This window comes from Thrips palmi, unplaced genomic scaffold (genome assembly GCF_012932325.1).
Source record: "Thrips palmi isolate BJ-2018 unplaced genomic scaffold, TpBJ-2018v1 HiC_scaffold_6, whole genome shotgun sequence".
NCBI lineage: Eukaryota > Metazoa > Arthropoda > Insecta > Thysanoptera > Thripidae > Thrips > Thrips palmi.
Window position 1 is genome coordinate 9,927,493 of NW_023144633.1, and position 17,234 is coordinate 9,944,726.

The following is a 17,234-nucleotide window of genomic DNA, read 5'->3' on the forward strand; positions in this document are numbered from 1 at the left end:
ACCACAATTCGCCGGAGGCAGCTCTTGTGTGCTCTATGGCTTGAGTCTCGTTGTCGGACACCTCAATGGCGGAGACGACCAACTGACAATATTATCTGAACCAGACCATCCTCATATGGCTTAGGGAAGGGAGAAGGAATAAAGGTAAATGTAATAAAGAAACAATTACTATTCTCTGTAGTTCTTTTTGGTTTAATAGTAAATATTTGAGGCAGAAGTTACACTTCATTAGTTAACTCATATCCAAAGTTCTTGTTGGAGTTGAGGGAAGACCCATACCGAAATTGAAATTGATTCGCTCTTCCATGGAATTGTAGCAGCCCGTCAAAACAATGGCTCACAACTGATTTGTGACCCACAATTGATTTTTTACCTTAAGAGCTGGCTCAACTCACATAAGTTTTCAAGCGAAGGAGATTTTTGTAGCTTTCAATCGTTTCTTCCAAATTACTTTGTGGCAAACCTAAGTGTTCCCAAGCTTTATCTTCTGGCATATGAACGTGGATATGCCTACCATTTTACTAGTATTTATCTTACCGTCTAAGAGACAAATTACTATAAGAATTTAATGTACCAAATCATCTAACTTATTAGAGTAAAATCTTATGTTCCAAAGTTTGTTGTGTGTCACAGAATTCCTTTGTAGGGATGAGGACCTCTGAGATATTGTGATGCAGTTTAAGAACAACTAAGACCCTGGTGGAAAAATGGCCAAAATTGACAAATGCAGTATTTTAAATTAAAGTTCTTAGCTAAGAATGTGCATAGAAGGTTTCAGATGCAACAGGTTGAACACCTTTAAGCTAAGTGGGTAGTTTCTTTATCATTTAGAAAGAAATGACATTGCGATCAGTTGTCGTTAGCTTATGCACTCGACTGCAGTGCTTTACTCAGTCAACAAAAAATGTTGTCCTAGAAGACTTCATGCGTTCCTGGTTGACACATACATGAGTCATCTTACATGGAATATTTTCTTTGATGATTTGTTGGCAAATTTTCTTGAGGATTTCTCAATAAGAGCCCTACTGCTGCCTACAGATACAAAGAAGTTTGGAAATAAGGCAAAAAATTCACTTTTTAAACTTATCAAAATTTAAAAATATCTAACTTAGAACCAGAGTTGAAATTGAAAATTTCCTCACTAACATCTTTTGAGTACATCGTAAGGATAACCCCCCCAAAAATTCAAGACTTTCCGTCTCAATGAAAGACACTGGAAGATTTTTACCTAGCGCTCTGAAAACCACTAAAGTGGTACTATTCCAAGAAACCGTTCAACATGGACAATGGACATCACAATCAGGCAAAGTTCCATCTTCCTAAGACTTTTTTAAAGCCTACTTGCAAGTAAAAGAACACATCTCACCCACGTTATACAAAACAAATAAAATTTGACCATTCGGTACTTTTTGACATCCGTGAGCTATTAAACACAAAATCTCAGGGAAAAAATGAATTATAAATAAAATTTGTTTTTTCATTTTGCAAAGTTAAACAGCATCATGCAATTGAAGAAAATTTCTGATGACATAGTTAAGAGATTGGGTGGGATGCCATCAGATAAAATTTTGTGAACTTCCATAAGACATTGAAAACATTTATTAAGCAGAAAAGATGAGAGCAGGCACATGGTGGATTCTCCTCCCTCACTGCACAGACATTGTTGTGCATTCTCTGATAAACTTACACGATATTTTCCATCCAACACAAATGCTGATCCTTTTAAAGGCCCCTGTAATGTAATGGATGTGCTTGGAGTGAAACACTGCTGAAATTCCATCTCATGCAAAATTAAATCATTACTTGTTAATTTCCCGTATAGCTTAGAACAGAGCACTACAGATTGACTCTCATCATCTACCACTACAAGTGACTTGAGACTATAACTTTTCCCACAGCCAGTATGACGATCCCAGTGGGACTGCAATACAGGCACTTTTACAACACCTACTGTGACAGATTGAGATTGGTTATCTTTGCTATCGGCCTTTAATGCCATCCCAAAATATAATTTCAATGTTTTGAACATATGATAAGTCCAAAATGAAAACACAGCAAGAGCATCACTCTGTTCCATTTTGAAAAATATGCTTAGAAAAGGGTATGGAAAATTGTGCTTATACTTGCACAAAGTTAGTAACAACTGCTCCTGCGCAGCCATATTACAAGAGGGTAGAGTAAGCGGTTCCCCAGTCAAAATGACAAAAAGACTTTGAAAGCAATTTTTGGAAATGCCGCTAAGATAGTAGAATTCAGAATCATTCAACATGTTAGACCACTCTTTATGACTGAAATGCATTGAAGGGCTCAAGTTCAATTCTTCTTTTACTTCCACTTTCACCCAGGTGCTTTCCTCTGAGGCTGGTAGAATTTCAGTAGCAGATTGTAGAGGCTTGGAAGCATACGTGAGCTGTCTGTGGGACTCACTCCCCACTTCGTTTGGAGAACTATGGTTCCTTGATGACACCTGCAGAAAGCAACATGAAAGGTGTTCAGAAATTATTGCATCTTCATTTACAACACTTGTATCAAGGAAAGTTTCTTTGTATGTCCAAGGTAGCACAAATGAAATGAAGTTACATTCGAGTCCACAGGTTGTGCCGAGCAACACACAAAGAAATGTACTTTTCTGATATTGTAAGTGAAATATACATTCTGAAATTTGTATCATCCTCTCCTAAGCCAAAATTAAGGGAATCAAGGGAATAACAATAAATAAATTGAGGACGCTTGTTTTGAAGGACCCAATAAAGAGGATATCCCACATTCGTAAAAAAATTACAAAAAGTATCAATGAGAAGCTAACTCTTCAACAGGGCCATGAAACGAATGGCAAATCCATAAGACACCATGGCTTTACTTTTTACTTACTCTAACTGTATCAACATTGCTGTTGGTTTGTGAAAAGGCATCAACCTTCGTAGGTAAAAATAAAGATGGAACAGCATATCTTTTCAGACGCTTGCACCCTGCAGAAAGAGATACACAATACAATGAATTCAATGCCACCACTGGTACATCAATTGAAATAAGAATACATACACACCTGGCAATACTGTCTGGTAATCAATCGCTTTGAAATGCTTGCTGCATACCTTCATTGAATTAGTGGGTGGTACAAGACATCCTATTGCCCTTTGCCACAGCTTGCTTATGTCTTCATCCTTTGGGAATCCATGAAATCTCAGAAGGTTAGAAGTACTACTCCATTTGCCATTACATTGTGGGACTGAGCAATAGTGAACCATTTGAGAAATTGAACAGCCTTTGGTGCTCGATTGGCCAGCATTAAAACTTTGTTATAACGTCAACTTTCAAGTGCATTATGGATTCATCATATTATCCCATGAACTCTACGGATTCATCATATTAGCCGATGAACTGAACCTTCCACTTTCGTTTAATTTTGTCCTTTTCAAACATAGCATCGAACAGCTTTAAGAAGAGCAAACCATTTGAAAACACCAACCATTGTTTATGATTTATAAGGTTATGGGACAGCCATTCTTCCCTTGCTCGCAGCTTTCAGACTGATACTGAGCAGTAATTTGTGAAAATTGATTATGTAGAACCTATACCATAAGTATATGAATGCAAACAACCACTGCAATAGAAAATGTGATCAGGAATGGAAGAACCAGGAAGAACGGACTGCGAGAGAAATCATGGAGAAATGATCGGCTGCTTTTGACAGGACCAAGGCCAAGGCCACCGACTGCACACAAGGGTACTTCACACTATTGGCAGGTCATGTGCGAATAACTACGACTGTACACAGTACACAGTACAGTACGACAGGTATACGACGCGCGGGCACGGACAACACCTTTCGTCCAAGCTGCTTTCAAACATGGAAAAATAACTATTGAAGATATGTGTGTTCTGCCATATTGCGTTCATGAAAGGAAGAGAATATTTTATTTATCGTTTTCACCATTGCGCGTGAGAATAGCATTTCTTGGTGGCATCTGTGAAGGAACAGTCAGTACGGTGGTGCGACGACTTCAGCTTTCAACTACAACCGGTTAACAACATAAAGATTTTATGTGGTTTTAGTGGCGCAAGATCAGCAGTGTACAGTGCACATTTTGACCTCTAAAAGAATGCTGAGTCACCGTAACAGGACCATGAAGAAACTGTTCCAGTTGCGACTTGTAAACATCAAAGTTCCTGTGGTCCTTGTGATTTTTGTTTTCCAACCATGCTAAAGTGGTTGTCTCCACACAGCTACACACATAATTATTGCCGGTTGAAATTAGTGCTTGAGAAAGCAGTAACGGAGACTGTTGGGTTGCACCTGTGATTACTTATGAAATTGGGATGTTTATTTTATTTGAGGTGTGGTCTCATCAGTAAAAAATCATTCCCATCTGTTTCTACTAAAGTAATCATTGCAAAAAAGTGAAGAAAATAATATGTTTGTTGCAACGTTGGTTTGGACTTGATTTTTATCTTGTAACTGCGCCCAGCAGCAACATCGCTAACAAAATCAATTTAATAAGTTTCAGCCAATCAAAGTACCAGGTATCTTATGTAGTAGAGTACAACTACTAGTGATTGTTTACAAAAAATTTGTGTTGCTCTGTTCAACAAAGTAGGTTTTGGAGTTGAAGTTAATCCTAAAAATATTGTCTTTTAGTTTGTGCCATTCTATCTGCTACAGGAAGATCAGAGTAGAGTGAATTATGTTAAGGGCAGAATGAACCATGTTTTTAAATATTTTTTTAAAACTGAATTGGTAAGTTATGCGTCTTGGAGAGGTATGTATCTAATGTTCTAAGAATACTTTGGGACAAGCTGAGTAAAGTTGAACAAGGGAAAGGGCGCTTGACTTCATTCAATGTTGGTGGAATATCTATCAGAAATAGGTGAAATAAAATAATTTCCTTCTCTTTGATGATATTTACGTACGTAAACAGGCATAATTATGTTATATAACATACCTTATGAAGTGTGAATAACTCAACCAAATTGGTCCAAGGATGCACCCTATTTCAAAAACCCAACCAAGCAATTTATAAATTGAACATTAATAGTTCATGTGCCAATCCTCGACCACTCTGCCATTACGCTAACTAACTTGACTCTTGCAGAAACGCCAGGGGTAGAAAGACTCAAGCAGCACAGCGGCGCAGATGCCATCGACCCCACGGAGGGCGACGGACGGACATGCAGCACGGGGGTCTCCGTGGCGACAGCGGCCGTGCTGTCCAGGACGCAGTTCGACGGCGCGGTCCTGGTGGAGTCCCGGACGGCGGCGCAGCGTCGCGGAGTGCGACGGCCGGGCTTGCAGCACGGGGTCTCCGTGGCGACAGCGGCCGTGCTGTCCAGGACGCAGTTCGACGGCGGTCTGGTTAGTGCCAATCCGTCGACCAGCTCTGCGGATTGCGACGGCTAACGAAGGCTTGCAGCACAGGGGTCTCCGTGGCGACAGCGGCCGTGCTGTCCAGGACGCAGTTCGACGGCGCGGTCCTGGTGGAGTCCCGGACGGCGGCGCAGCGTCGCGGAGTGCGACGGCCGGGCTTGCAGCACAGGGGTCTCCGTGGCGACAGCGGCCGTGCTGTCCAGGACGCAGTTCGACGGCGCGGTCCTGGTGGAGTCCCGGACGGCGGCGCAGCGTCGCGGAGTGCGACGGCCGGGCTTGCAGCACGGGGGTCTCCGTGGCGACAGCGGCCGTGCTGTCCAGGACGCAGTGGTGGGGGGAGCGGCGCGGTTCGCCGTGGCCATCAGTCCCGGAGGCGGCGCGCTGTCAGCACGCAGTGCCGACGGCTCAGGGCTTTCAGCCGAGGGGTCTCACACGTGTCGCCGGAGTTCAGCAGGCGGTCTTGTCCAGAGACGGCCCAGTTCAGACGCTTGCGCGGTTCAGCTCGGTGGTTAGTCCCGGAGGGCGGCGCAGCTGTCGCACGCAGTTGTCGACGGCTCAGGCGTCTTCACGTCACGGGGTCCGTGGCGACAGCGGCGGTTCACAGGACCAATAGTTCACAGAGCGCTCCATTTTGAGTCCCGTTACGGCGCGCTAAAATGCGTTTCGGGTATGCGAGGTCAATTGTGGCTTTTGCAAAATACGAAGGGGAATCGGAGCGACATGACGGCGTGTTCCAAAAGTATTACGTTATTATCCGTGGCGCCCGGAAAGCGGCGCTTGAACAGCTTGCAGTCTCGGCGACTCATCACGTCGCGGAGGGCGGACGGCGCTGAGGTGCAGCACGCGGTCCGCGGTGGCTGCAGCGACGTGCGGTCTTCAGCGCGCAGGGACGGCGCGTTTTTTAGGGGCCGCACGCTGTATCGCGTCGGGAGTTCAGCAGGCGGTCTTCACGTCGCGAGGGCGGCGGCGCATGTTGCAGCACGCGTTCGTCGGCGGGCTTCAGCACGGCGGTCTTCACGTCGCGGAGTGCCGCGGTGTAGCACGCAGTTCGTCGCGGGCTCAGTCTTGTCTCACTGCGGAGGCATTCGGCGCTGTGCAGCACGCAGTTCGTCGGCGGGTTCAGCACGGCGGTCTTCACGTCGCAGAGGGCGGCGGCGCAGTTCAGCACGCTGTTCGCCGGCGGAGTTCAGCACGGCGGTCTTCACGTCGCGAGGGCGGCGGCGCAGTTCAGCACGCTGTTCGCCGGCGGAGTTCAGCACGGCGCTCATCACGTCGCGGACGGCGGCGGCGCTGTGCAGCACGCAGTTCGTCGGCGGGGCTCAGCACGGCGGTCTTCACGTCGCGGAGGGCGGCGGCGCTGTGCAGCACGCAGTTCGTCCGCGGGGCTCAGCACGGCGGTCTTCACGTCGCGGAGGGCGGCGGCGCTGTGCAGCACGCTGTTCGCCGGCGGAGTTCAGCACGGCGGTCTTCACGTCGCAGAGGGCGGCGGCGCAGTTCAGCACGCTGTTCGCCGGCGGAGTTCAGCACGGCGGTCTTCACGTCGCGGAGGGCGGCGGCGCTGTGCAGCACGCAGTTCGTCGGCGGGGCTCAGCTCGGCGGTCTTCACGTCGCGGAGGGCTTCGGCGCGGTGGCAGCACGCAGTTCGTCGGCGGAGTTCAGCACGGCGGTCTTCACGTCGCGGAGGGCGGCGGCGCTGTGCAGCACGCTGTTCGCCGCGGAGTTCAGCACGGCGGTCTTCACGTCGCAGAGGGCGGCGGCGCAGTTCAGCACGCTGTTCGCCGGCGGAGTTCAGCACGGCGGTCTTCACGTCGCGGAGGGCGGCGGCGCAGTTCAGCACGCTGTTCGCCGGCGGAGTTCAGCACGGCGGTCTTCACGTCGCGGAGGGCGGCGGCGCTGTGCAGCACGCAGTTCGTCGGCGGGGCTCAGCTCGGCGGTCTTCACGTCGCGGAGGGCTTCGGCGCGGTGGCAGCACGCAGTTCGTCGGCGGAGTTCAGCACGGTGCTCTTCTCGTCGCGGAGGGCTTCGGCGCGGTGGCAGCACGCAGTTCGTCGGCGGAGTTCAGCACGGTGCTCTTCTCGTCGCGGAGGGCTTCGGCGCGGTGGCAGCACGCAGTTCGTCGGCGGGGTTCAGCACGGGGGTCTCCGTGGCTAGGGCGGCCGTGCTGTCCAGGACGCAGTTCGACGGCGCGGTCCTGGTGGAGTCCTGGACGGCGGCGTAGCATCGCGGGGGCCGACGGCCGGGCTTGCCGCGGGGGACTCTTTGTGTCCCTTCATGGATCTGGAACCGGGTGGCGGAGACGTGACTTTAGGGTCTTCTTGAAGGCTGTAGGAGTGCTCTTGTGCTTTCGTCATTGTATGTGTCTTTCAGGTGCGTATTTCTGAAAACTTTTTACCTTTTTTTTTACATGCTTTACTATGAACTTGGTATGAGTCTTTGAAATGCGGGTGCATCCTTTTTTTTGTAGTCTTGAGCTCGTTATGGCACAATATTTTAATTTTGGTTGATTTTCTCAATTTATGTCCAGTCTAATGTGCATTTTCTTTTTCGTTTTTTTTTTATTTTAAATGGTTTTTGGTTTTAAAATGAGTCAAACTAGTGAACAGAATGAAAGGTTCATTGAGAAAGTGACTGGAATTACATTGCTGTTTACAAAACCAACGTAGATAATAAGTAGTGCACCAATGAAAGCACTGAGACCGATAGTTAGGGAATCCAACTCTTCGTAAGTCTCCCACTTGTGAAGTTTTGTGTTGATGTGTTTGATGCTGCCTCGAACTTCCATTACGAATACCTTGAAAGTTTCAAGCCTTGAACTCATGGCAAATAAATCCTAAATAACTTAGTAATAAAATATCACCTCCTTTTTACAATACCTGTATTATTTTTCATCTGATGAAACATTAGTCAAAACTCCTCTTTAAATCATTATGATCATGGTCAAGTTAAAAATTTCCACCTAATTTCATTGTTGGTTCAAATGGAGATTTTGGGAGTTGTATTGATGAAGCTATAGCAAGTGCACAGGAGCTGTTAAAAAGAGATGATGTGTATGCTTCATTAAAAATCTGAATGTAAGGAAAACAATTAAGGTAGGAGCTTCTTACTACTTGTAATGTCAGTTAAGTAGTTTAATGAACTGTTTCTTTCAGCCCTGATGTTCAAACGTCATGACAGAGAGCAATACTGAGAAGGCAAAGAATTTTCTTTCAACAATGAATCAGCTGTTTAGCTTTAAAGGTCCAGAATTATTCTGGTGTGTATTCACACCATCACACAAGTGTCTTTTTATCACCTGGATTTGAGGTTGTTCTTTGCGTAGTAATAGTTTGATAATGCCTATTTCTAATCTAAGACACTTAAAAATATGATATTTCTAATAAAAATAACTAATGTCAATGATCTCAAGAGGGAGCGCAATGGGTATGATGATGTGCTTGGTGACATTCATAAGTGAAAATTTAAACAGTTTCCAACGCAGTAAGATTCTTTTCATATCGACATTTCAGTTTGTTATCTTAGAATATGTTTCTATGATTTTGATTTGTGTTCTTCTTTCGACTGTCCCAATTATTCGTTCTCTCTTAAACTTTACTTTATGAAGGCGTTGAACATGTCCTTTTCTTGAACTCATTCTGGTGTTTGTCCATTTTTTGGTCGCAATTTTAAGTAATAAGATCCAATTTTTTAAAGTTTACTACGGTATGTCTAAAGTTTCTCCTGTGTTGGTAAAATGTCCCATTACATTTATAAGGGATTTCGTGTGATGGTGAAAAACTCTAAACCATTGCTTATCACTCAGAAATTTTATCATGATTTTATGCTCTGCAAAAGGTACTATTAAGTTGTTTCTGTTATTCAATTCGGATAGAATGCAGACGATGCAGACAAAGAAATGAATGTGTGAGAGATCGGGCAATTCCCTTATGTCCCCACATTATTCGCAGATGTAAACTGCCGATAAGCTCATTACCACTACAACAAAATTTTAAGCCTAACTCTCAACTTTTAGGTAAGATATACATCTTAATATCACTTGATGCCAGGAATGTATTTGTGGTTTCCTTATTTATGTTTCAAATTAATGGCGAAATCCAGAAATCTCTTAACTCCATTCGATATCCTTCTTGCATTCGTGTATTTCAGAATTCAAACTTGGCTAACCTGCCAGACCTCAACACTCAAACGCACATTCGGATTGTCCTCCAGCAGGGAAAGAGCACGTCGAAAGTGAGTAAGTTCAGTGGAGATTATTTCTCGTTTTTATCATTACAACCTAAGTTAGTCGGATACAGGTTTTAGTGCTACAGTACTGAAAGTCATTGAAAGAGCACAGAAATTGTAGTTCAGTGTGTGAGACTGAGAGCACCTTACCCAGGTTAAGCGTGTTGCTGTAGCGTGAGCGCTTCAACGCATTCGTTCAGCGGAAGAACCCATTTCTTCTGTAACTTTAATTTTAAACGAATGTATTGTCGATTGCAAAGTGACTGTCTATGAGGTTATAAGTGCATCGTCCGGCGGTCCGGTACCGCGAGAACCGGGTACTGTGCATTCGCTCAGACCTGAGCCCGCGGCGACCAAAGGAAAAGTTAAACAGCCGAATCCCACCGGGGGCCTCGTTGTCGGAGTGCTGTTCCGGTGCGTTATAAGGGTTTGACCCTTTGTTTCGCTCGTTGTTTGGAGGCTGTTTGCCACACTCATGATGGCACCAAGAAAAGGCCTGCATAGCAAAGGGTCGCCGCTGGCTCAGGTCTCAGGTCTCAGCGAATGTACAGTACGTCGGTGCCGGTGCTATCTCAAAGCGGCTGTTCTCCGGTTTCAGCGTGCGCGTAGAGACGGGACCAGGGAGCAGGAACCTGCAGACTGATTCCGAGAGTCGTTTTCGTCGCCCTGTCTCTCTCGCACTCATGGGGCATCCCGTACAGGTGCGAGAGAGAGAGAGAGAGAGAGAGCGATGATTGTGACTCTTGGAATCAGTCTGCTGTGTGACGCGGATTTTAGGGCTGCCAGTCATTCACAGTGTGCCGTCATGTTTCTTAGGACACGATGGACAGGCGACGTCACTCGAGGTCGCCTTCTCGCGGCCACGCCAAGGACAGCAGGCGCCACTCTCGTTCGCCTTCTCGCGGCCACGTCAAGGAGTCCAGGCGCCACTCCAAGTCGCCCTCTCGCGGCCACACCAAGGAGACCAGGCGCCACTCCCGTTCGCCTTCTCGCGGCCACGCCAAGGATAGCAGGCGCCACTCCCGTTCGCCTTCTCGCGGCCACGTCAAGGAGTCCAGGCGCCACTCCCGTTCGCCTTCTCGCGGCCACACCAAGGAGACCAGGCGCCACTCCAAGTCGCCTTCTCGCGGCCACACCAAGGAGACTAGAAGTCACTCCAGGTCCCCGATTTTAGGCCACAGCAAATCAGCCTCAAAACGGCCTCTTCCCACCTTCCTGTCTTGTGGCCACAGCCAAGAGAAGCAGTCATTCAAGTTGGAAGATAATGGAGATGCAGATGACCCAACCGCAGATAGGTATGGTATTGTTCATCAGATGCGTCATTGCTGGTTTTGATGGGATGAAGCTTCAAGTAATGTTAAACCTTTTGGGGTAAAATTTTGACTTTTTTGATCTGTGTCTAGGATAAGAATGTTGTAGTTCCATTTCAAAATCAAAGTACTCCTTTACAAGTAGTTTCAGTACAGGTAGTGCTTGCAAGTTTGCAACAGTGTAAAATGGACAGTTGTAAAGGTTTGAAAATGTGTAGTGTCACTGGTATCAATTTTCAGAGACTATTAAGATAAAAATTTGTCAAAAAGGATTTTCAGTTTGTCTTGAACAAAGGATAAGGATAAATTTTTCAGATAAAGCACAAAATTTACGTTATGATGAGTGAGAAATTTTTCACATTAGTCAAAATACAAACTCAAATTTTTTCCCCATATTTATAAGCATGAAAATTGTGACTTGAGAGGCCTAACTTTTCTCCACCTTCAAACAAGTCCATTTTTGTAAAATTCAACTTTTCACAGACTTTTTCGCTCTTTCTCCTGGAAAATCCACATTGTCGAGGGATTTTGCAACTGAAAACTTCATTGGTTATCTTTCAGACCCTCATTATAAGGCTTGCTTAATTTTACCCTTCGTAGATTTTTTACTTGTTTTAAGAAGAAAATTGTTACCAAGTGCAGGATTGTAAAACTTTATCTTTTTTCCTCAGTGGTCCCTTGTCTCGTATTCTGGAAGAGGAAAACTCTTTGATTCCACCTGTGTCATCCGATTTCAAGTCGCCTTTGGATTCGGTAAGCAAAGTGTGAAACCGTTGTACCTGGTAAACATTTCCTCAGGGGCTGGCATACAATGCTTTTTATGCTTCTCTATGCACTTACACTCTTTTGTTGCAAGGACCCAGACTTGCTGTTGGTTTTTTTGTTGGAAGCAACATGACTTGTTTCCCATTACTTTTTATTAATCAAGAGTATTGGGGGCAAGATCATACCTAACTGAAAGAAGTGAAACTAATTTATCTGGTTTCATTTTAACTCACCAATTTTTTTTCTGTTGCGTGCAGGATTTTTCGGATGACTTTGAACCCACCATCAAAAGTACCAAGAAAGAAGAATCTAATTATGATGATTTCAAGGTATGTACTTACATACTACGCGTCACATTTCCTCCTGCCCCTACTGTTTTAATTGTATTTGTTTGGTTCCAGAGTAATCTGTTGAGGAAAAAAATGAAGCTTGAAAAAGGCCCTGAGACTTTGCCCAAAGGTCAAAAGGCCAAGCAGGAAGATGATGATGACATCGTGTACATTAATACGGAAATATCTCCAAGCCCTCTGCCTAAGAGGCCGGTCACCAGATCGACTGCTGCTTCAAGCAAACTAACATTGAAGGGAAAGAAGTCCACTTTCAAGAGAAAGGATGAGCTGGAGCAAGAACTGAAGGCGAAGGAAGAGGAAATTGCAAATCTAAAGAGAGGTTTGTTCCAGTGCGTGTTGTTTAAGGTTCTCAAAAGAAAAGTTTTATTCGCATTGGTCTAATCAATTTTTGTTTATTGTTTTATGGTTGGAAACACTCAAACATCAGCTCTAAGTGAATCACCCTCTAAAACTACCAGGCAGTTCACAGCTGACAATCCGTATTCTATTGGTAAACCTGATGTCTTTGGAGCTCCAGCAATTGATGGCCCTAGTTCATCAAGTCCAGGGCCATTTCGATTTGTAAGTTTTCACTCACATCTACTTAACTTTTTCCTTCCACACTTCCGTCCACACTTCCATAAGGATGCTACGTTTTAAACTATCAAATGTTATATATTAAATAACTTTCCTCTTTTTTCATTTTAACCGTCTATTTATTGTATTTGATAAATAGTGTGTCTTTCCATAAAATATTGTTGACATTGCAGCCTCACAATTCAAGTCCGGGTAAACCTTTTGACAAAGATCTAGCAATGAGCAAATTGTTAGATGAAATCCCTGACCTGGATGTGGACATGGCAAGCAGCATCCTGGCAGAGGTGTTAGAAATTAAGGAACCTGTGACATGGGATTCAATTGCAGGCTTAGATGATGTGAAACGCACATTGCAGGTAATGTACAGTCGATTTGGCATGAGTCCTTTACACTTGTGGACATTTGTCTTCATGCAATTTTGTCTTGCAGGACATAGTGGTGAATCCACTTATTCGCCCAGACATCTTTACCGGGCTGAAAAAGCCCGAAAAGGGTGTTCTACTATTTGGCCCTCCAGGCACAGGAAAAACGTTGATTGGTGAGAATGGCATGCTTCAATTCCTTCGTTTCCTTATTTGTTAAACAAGATTAATTATATTTGTTTTTTGATTTAAAATTGTTTAGGAAAATGCCTTGCGTCTTTGGGAGGCGCAACCTTCTTTGCTATCAGTGCAGCCTCTGTGACTTCAAAATGGGTAGGAACTGGTGAGAAGCGCGTGAGGCTTCTATTTAAGATTGCAAGGTAAGAATTAATTTGAGTAATTTTAAGAGTGAATGTCTCCTTTGTTTTGACTACACAATTTTTTATAATGTCTGGGTTTGCAGAGTGCTTCGCCCGTCCATAATCTACATAGATGAAGTTGATTCTATATTATCATCAAGGGAATCAAGCAAGGAGAATGAATGCTTGTCTAGATTGAAAACTGAGATTTTAGCATCACAGGTAAGACCTTTATGATGTTTCAAAAATATGACCCATTACAATATACAACCTGAGTTCATTCCTGGCAAAGTGAAGAATCCCATGGCTTCGCTTTCCCAAATTGACTTAGTTTCTTTGTTTTGAGGAATGAATTTACTTTCCAGGACGGCTTATCATGCTCTGACAATGATGGTGTGCTTTTGATTGGAGCAACAAATCTGCCACAGAAATTGGACTCAGCAGCGAGAAGAAGATTCACATCGAGACTCATGATCCCACTTCCAGATGCAGAGGTAATCTCAAAATAAATGCATGAGTACTTAGCACATTTCTTAATCCCAATTATGACAATTTCCTCTGTATGCTTAGGCGAGAAGAGCACTCATGGCACATGACATTAAAAATGACAATCACAGCATTGATGAGGATGGTATGTCCATGATTGTGAAGAAGACTGAGGGGTATAGCGGGGCAGACCTCCACACTGTTCTGAAGGATGCTGCGAAAGCCCCAATCAGGGAGCTTACCTCTTTGCAGCTCAGGACCATTCCTCTCAACAAGGTTGGTGTCCACTATTTTACTGAACAAAACATCTTACTGCATCAAAACCTTGTCACACACAGAAGTATGTAATACAATCAATTTTCTTTCAGATTAGACCGTTTACCGTTGATGACGTGTTGGAAGTATTAAAGAAAAGAAAGCCCTCTGTGGCGGCCAAGGATATGACGGAGGTCTATGCTTTTCAAAAAATGTACGGTACCGCCTTGAAGAAGGCAACATGACGTGACCCCTTCTAACTGTTTTTTTTTTCTTTTTTGCATTCTCTTATGGAGAAATTATTTTTCAATTGTGGCTTTTACCTGTTAATTAGTGGCAGCAACTCTGTCTTTTGTCCTCTTTTAGTACAACCTGTACTTATTTTTCTCACTCATAACTTTTTTAGTTCTCTTTAGCTCTCATTGAGCAATAACTTTTTGATTGTGTCTTTTCAAAGCGCTTTTGTTCTTTGTAATGTGTTCTATTTAGTAGGTATCATAATAGTGTAATCAATACATTTTGTACAATTTTTATTACTCCTATTTTTTTTTGTTGCAATTGTCACCTCTGAGATACTGACCCAATCTTTTTACACAGCAATGATTTTAAATAATACAAAATATGAAGGGGCTTATATTCTCAGTACAAGCTTCTCTTTGTGGATTTTCACCAAAGTGGGATCAGCCAACAGGGTGGGGTGCCAACACCAGTCCCAGCACCTCATTGTAGAGAGACTGCAGCCGCCTTGATGCCTTCCGAAGGAACGAATGGATGCTTATTTCTTCTTCCTCCAACTCTGCTGTTAGTCCTTTTATAATCTCATCATTGCAAATAGAGGACATTTTTCTGTTCCGGGTGGATTGCCTTCCACTTTTCAGTACCACCAAATCTTGAACATATCGATCTTCAAGACGAACCAAAGCAGCTGCAATATCATGGTAACAAAATGTCTTTACAAGAGAACTGATAATTAAAACAATAGAAAAGGAATTATTCCACTGACTCACACAGTACTTTGTAGACATTTGGGTGGGCCAGCTGACCCATAGCAACATTCAATGCGTGGTGATAGGATTCACAAGCATTTGAAGTTCGGTGCTCGCACTTGTATACAGATAGGATTGGGAGGCGTGATGGTCGTAACCAAGTTCTTTCAATGTAATCAAAAAATGGACCTAACTGGTTCCACCGCCCAGATCTTTGGGTGTATTCCGCCATCTCCAGGACACCGTCTATGATAAAATCAGCATGTAGGAGAGGGATAGCACACAAACATCTCATAATGCTATCGCAAACCCCATCATCCTGGATGAGAACCGCAAGACCCATCTCTTTTGCGTGCAGAAGATTTGCCTAAAAATAACAGTGAATCTAATTCACACAATAAGAAGAATATGCAGCATGTTTTATTTTGTTCTGCAGACTATTAATTTACCTTTGTAAAGTGGAAATGACATCCACGTCTCTGCGCGATAGGGAATTCTATGGATAATGCTTTCTGTTGGCTGTTTTCAAAATCACACATTATTTCCTTCGGCTCGTAGCCCGGAAGCAGCAGTTTAATGGCCGTTATGGCAGCTCTATAACACTCTGTCAGTTGTGATTGCATGAAGATGCTTCCAATTGGTATGACCTGTAATTGAAAGTAAAGGATATATTACAAAGACAGTGCTTTACAACCAAAGAAATATATAATTGGCAAGTGCCTTACATGATGTCGCCGTATTGTCACCAGGTTCCATATTTGGCTACAGCCCAGATTGTTTGGAACAATGTGAAATGTTCCATCACACAATAACAATTTCCTTGTTCTTAAATACAATAACATTCTTTTCGAAATGAATATTAGGCATCGAGTTCGATTTGCAGATAAACCATAAGCCCCAGCATATATACAGTCTTCGCCATCCAAAGTTTTTGTAAGAAAACTGTACCGAGGATCTCTTAAGAGCAAATCTAACTCAGTCAGAGTGTGTGGGAGAGGTGGAAGCTTGGAGTTACGAGCTCTTTGCATGGATGGCAGCAGTTTTGGGAAGGGAATGTTTGCAGCAGCTGCCCTTGGAGTTCTGGAAGGAGAATCCATAAAAAAAGAAAGGTTTAGGTTAAAGGTTGGACGCTCAACGAACGGCTCTGTCAAGCATGAGCCTCGTGAGATATTAATATAGCATGGATACAGCAATCATGACATGACAGGTGCACCCCTACACACCCACCCCTTGGACTCACCTCAACTTTAACCTCTCCTCGTCGTATATAGTGTGCAAACATTTATCATCGCCGCTCCGACACCTGTCCATGATAGCTGCTCGTAGCCTTCTTTCATGCAGAAGATTCCAATTGGGGGCGTGATTGTGCCTCTGGGTTTGCCGAAAGTGTTGCCCTCGAGCATCAACACTCGCTCGCCCCCTGCACCTTTTCCTGTAGTTAATGCACTCGAGGCTGAGTCTGCCTCCTTTCATAGTCCTATTGTAATGGTAGCTGTGGCCATCACGACCATGGACAATGTATGTCCCTTTTCGAATCCCATCGACAAGAGACACGTCTGGGTCGTTTGGATTCATTCTACTTGTCTAGCCGTGTCAGCTTTGTCACAAAACAACAACAAAAGAAAGAAAAAAAAACCGTAACGCAAATAAGACCGCAAACGAAAAAAAGCCCAAAAAAACGGCAATTTCCCGATTGGCACCCATTTTGCGGGGATAAAAAAATCGCCTGCTGCGAAGGGAGGATCTGGGAGGATCCTGAGAGGACGGAACTAGAACGTCCTCTCTGGGAGGACCGCCGTGCGTGTGGACTGTGTGGAGGCGAGGCTCCCGCTGACGTATTCGTCCAATCCAACACGGCGGAATGTCGGCACGCCGCCCTCCCCGGTCCGTAAGGTGCCCGAGGACGTCCTAAGGACGGCCGAAGTGGTAGCATGAGGACAGGCGTGCCTACGGAAGAGCCGCGGTGCCGGCCTTCCCCGCCGGAGCTGCCCGGCACGGTCTAGGGGGCCTAGACGGCGGATACGCGCGCGTGGACGGACCCTTCGTGCTGGTTGTCTCCGCCAGTGAGGTGCCCGACAACGCGGCTCAAGCCATGGGGCACATAAAGTTCGTTGGCGTCGGTGCCCTCAGACACTTGCTCATGCATTTAGCCGACGCCGCGTGACGCCGTCCTTCGGGGCTGCAGGGGTGCCACCGTAA

At 44.8% G+C, this 17,234-nt stretch overlaps 3 protein-coding genes across 9 annotated transcripts; 1 reads left to right on the top strand and 2 right to left on the bottom strand.

Annotated features, from left to right (window-relative positions):
- Positions 1–174: 174 nt before the first annotated feature.
- LOC117651840 lies at positions 175–3,701 on the bottom strand. 3 transcript variants are annotated; one of them, XM_034396253.1, is made up of 4 exons: positions 3,470–3,701; positions 3,047–3,164; positions 2,872–2,969; positions 175–2,467 (listed from the first exon to the last, which is right to left on the bottom strand). In XM_034396253.1, exons 1-4 carry the CDS (start codon positions 3,470–3,472, stop codon positions 1,478–1,480), a joined length of 1,209 nt encoding a protein of 402 aa, XP_034252144.1. In that variant the 5' UTR covers positions 3,473–3,701; the 3' UTR covers positions 175–1,477. The 3 variants fall into 3 exon arrangements, with proteins under 3 accessions (XP_034252144.1, XP_034252143.1, XP_034252142.1); XM_034396252.1 differs by having other exon boundaries at positions 3,653–3,694; XM_034396251.1 differs by having other exon boundaries at positions 3,047–3,699.
- A 3,566-nt stretch (positions 3,702–7,267) lies between these two features.
- On the top strand, positions 7,268–14,303 carry LOC117651866 (fidgetin-like protein 1). 5 transcript variants are annotated; one of them, XM_034396402.1, is made up of 15 exons: positions 7,268–8,436; positions 8,515–8,618; positions 9,234–9,592; positions 10,403–10,881; positions 11,568–11,649; positions 11,919–11,990; positions 12,063–12,330; positions 12,439–12,572; positions 12,761–12,943; positions 13,017–13,125; positions 13,212–13,329; positions 13,413–13,530; positions 13,674–13,802; positions 13,879–14,070; positions 14,163–14,303. In XM_034396402.1, the coding sequence occupies exons 3-15, from the start codon at positions 9,434–9,436 to the stop codon at positions 14,292–14,294; spliced, it is 2,175 nt and encodes a 724-aa protein (XP_034252293.1). In that variant the 5' UTR covers positions 7,268–8,436; positions 8,515–8,618; positions 9,234–9,433; the 3' UTR covers positions 14,295–14,303. The 5 variants fall into 5 exon arrangements, with proteins under 5 accessions (XP_034252293.1, XP_034252294.1, XP_034252297.1 ...); XM_034396406.1 differs by having other exon boundaries at positions 7,270–9,374; positions 9,509–9,596; positions 10,403–10,456; positions 10,502–10,881; XM_034396403.1 differs by having other exon boundaries at positions 7,268–9,592; positions 10,403–10,456; positions 10,502–10,881.
- Positions 14,290–16,635, bottom strand: LOC117651868. The gene is made up of 5 exons (XM_034396407.1): positions 16,276–16,635; positions 15,761–16,115; positions 15,485–15,682; positions 15,057–15,402; positions 14,290–14,974 (listed from the first exon to the last, which is right to left on the bottom strand). The coding sequence occupies exons 1-5, from the start codon at positions 16,608–16,610 to the stop codon at positions 14,730–14,732; spliced, it is 1,479 nt and encodes a 492-aa protein (XP_034252298.1). The 5' UTR covers positions 16,611–16,635; the 3' UTR covers positions 14,290–14,729.
- Between the last annotated feature and the right edge of the window lie 599 nt (positions 16,636–17,234).

Coding starts and splice junctions, on each gene's coding strand:
- LOC117651868 (XM_034396407.1), bottom strand. CDS start 16,610: ATGAATCCAAACGACCCAGACGTGTCTCTTGTCGATGGGATTCGAAAA. Junction 16,116..16,275: donor GAGGAGAGGTTAAAGTTGAG/GTGAGTCCAAGG, acceptor TTCTCCTTCCAG/AACTCCAAGGGCAGCTGCTG. Junction 15,403..15,484: donor GTCATTTCCACTTTACAAAG/GTAAATTAATAG, acceptor TGTTATTTTTAG/GCAAATCTTCTGCACGCAAA.
- LOC117651866 (XM_034396402.1), top strand. CDS start 9,434: ATGTTTCAAATTAATGGCGAAATCCAGAAATCTCTTAACTCCATTCGA. Junction 12,331..12,438: donor AATTGCAAATCTAAAGAGAG/GTTTGTTCCAGT, acceptor CTCAAACATCAG/CTCTAAGTGAATCACCCTCT. Junction 13,330..13,412: donor CTTCTATTTAAGATTGCAAG/GTAAGAATTAAT, acceptor CTGGGTTTGCAG/AGTGCTTCGCCCGTCCATAA.
- LOC117651840 (XM_034396251.1), bottom strand. CDS start 3,248: ATGGTTCACTATTGCTCAGTCCCACAATGTAATGGCAAATGGAGTAGT. Junction 2,970..3,046: donor TTACCAGACAGTATTGCCAG/GTGTGTATGTAT, acceptor CTCTTTCTGCAG/GGTGCAAGCGTCTGAAAAGA. Junction 2,468..2,871: donor GCAATGTTGATACAGTTAGA/GTAAGTAAAAAG, acceptor TGCTTTCTGCAG/GTGTCATCAAGGAACCATAG.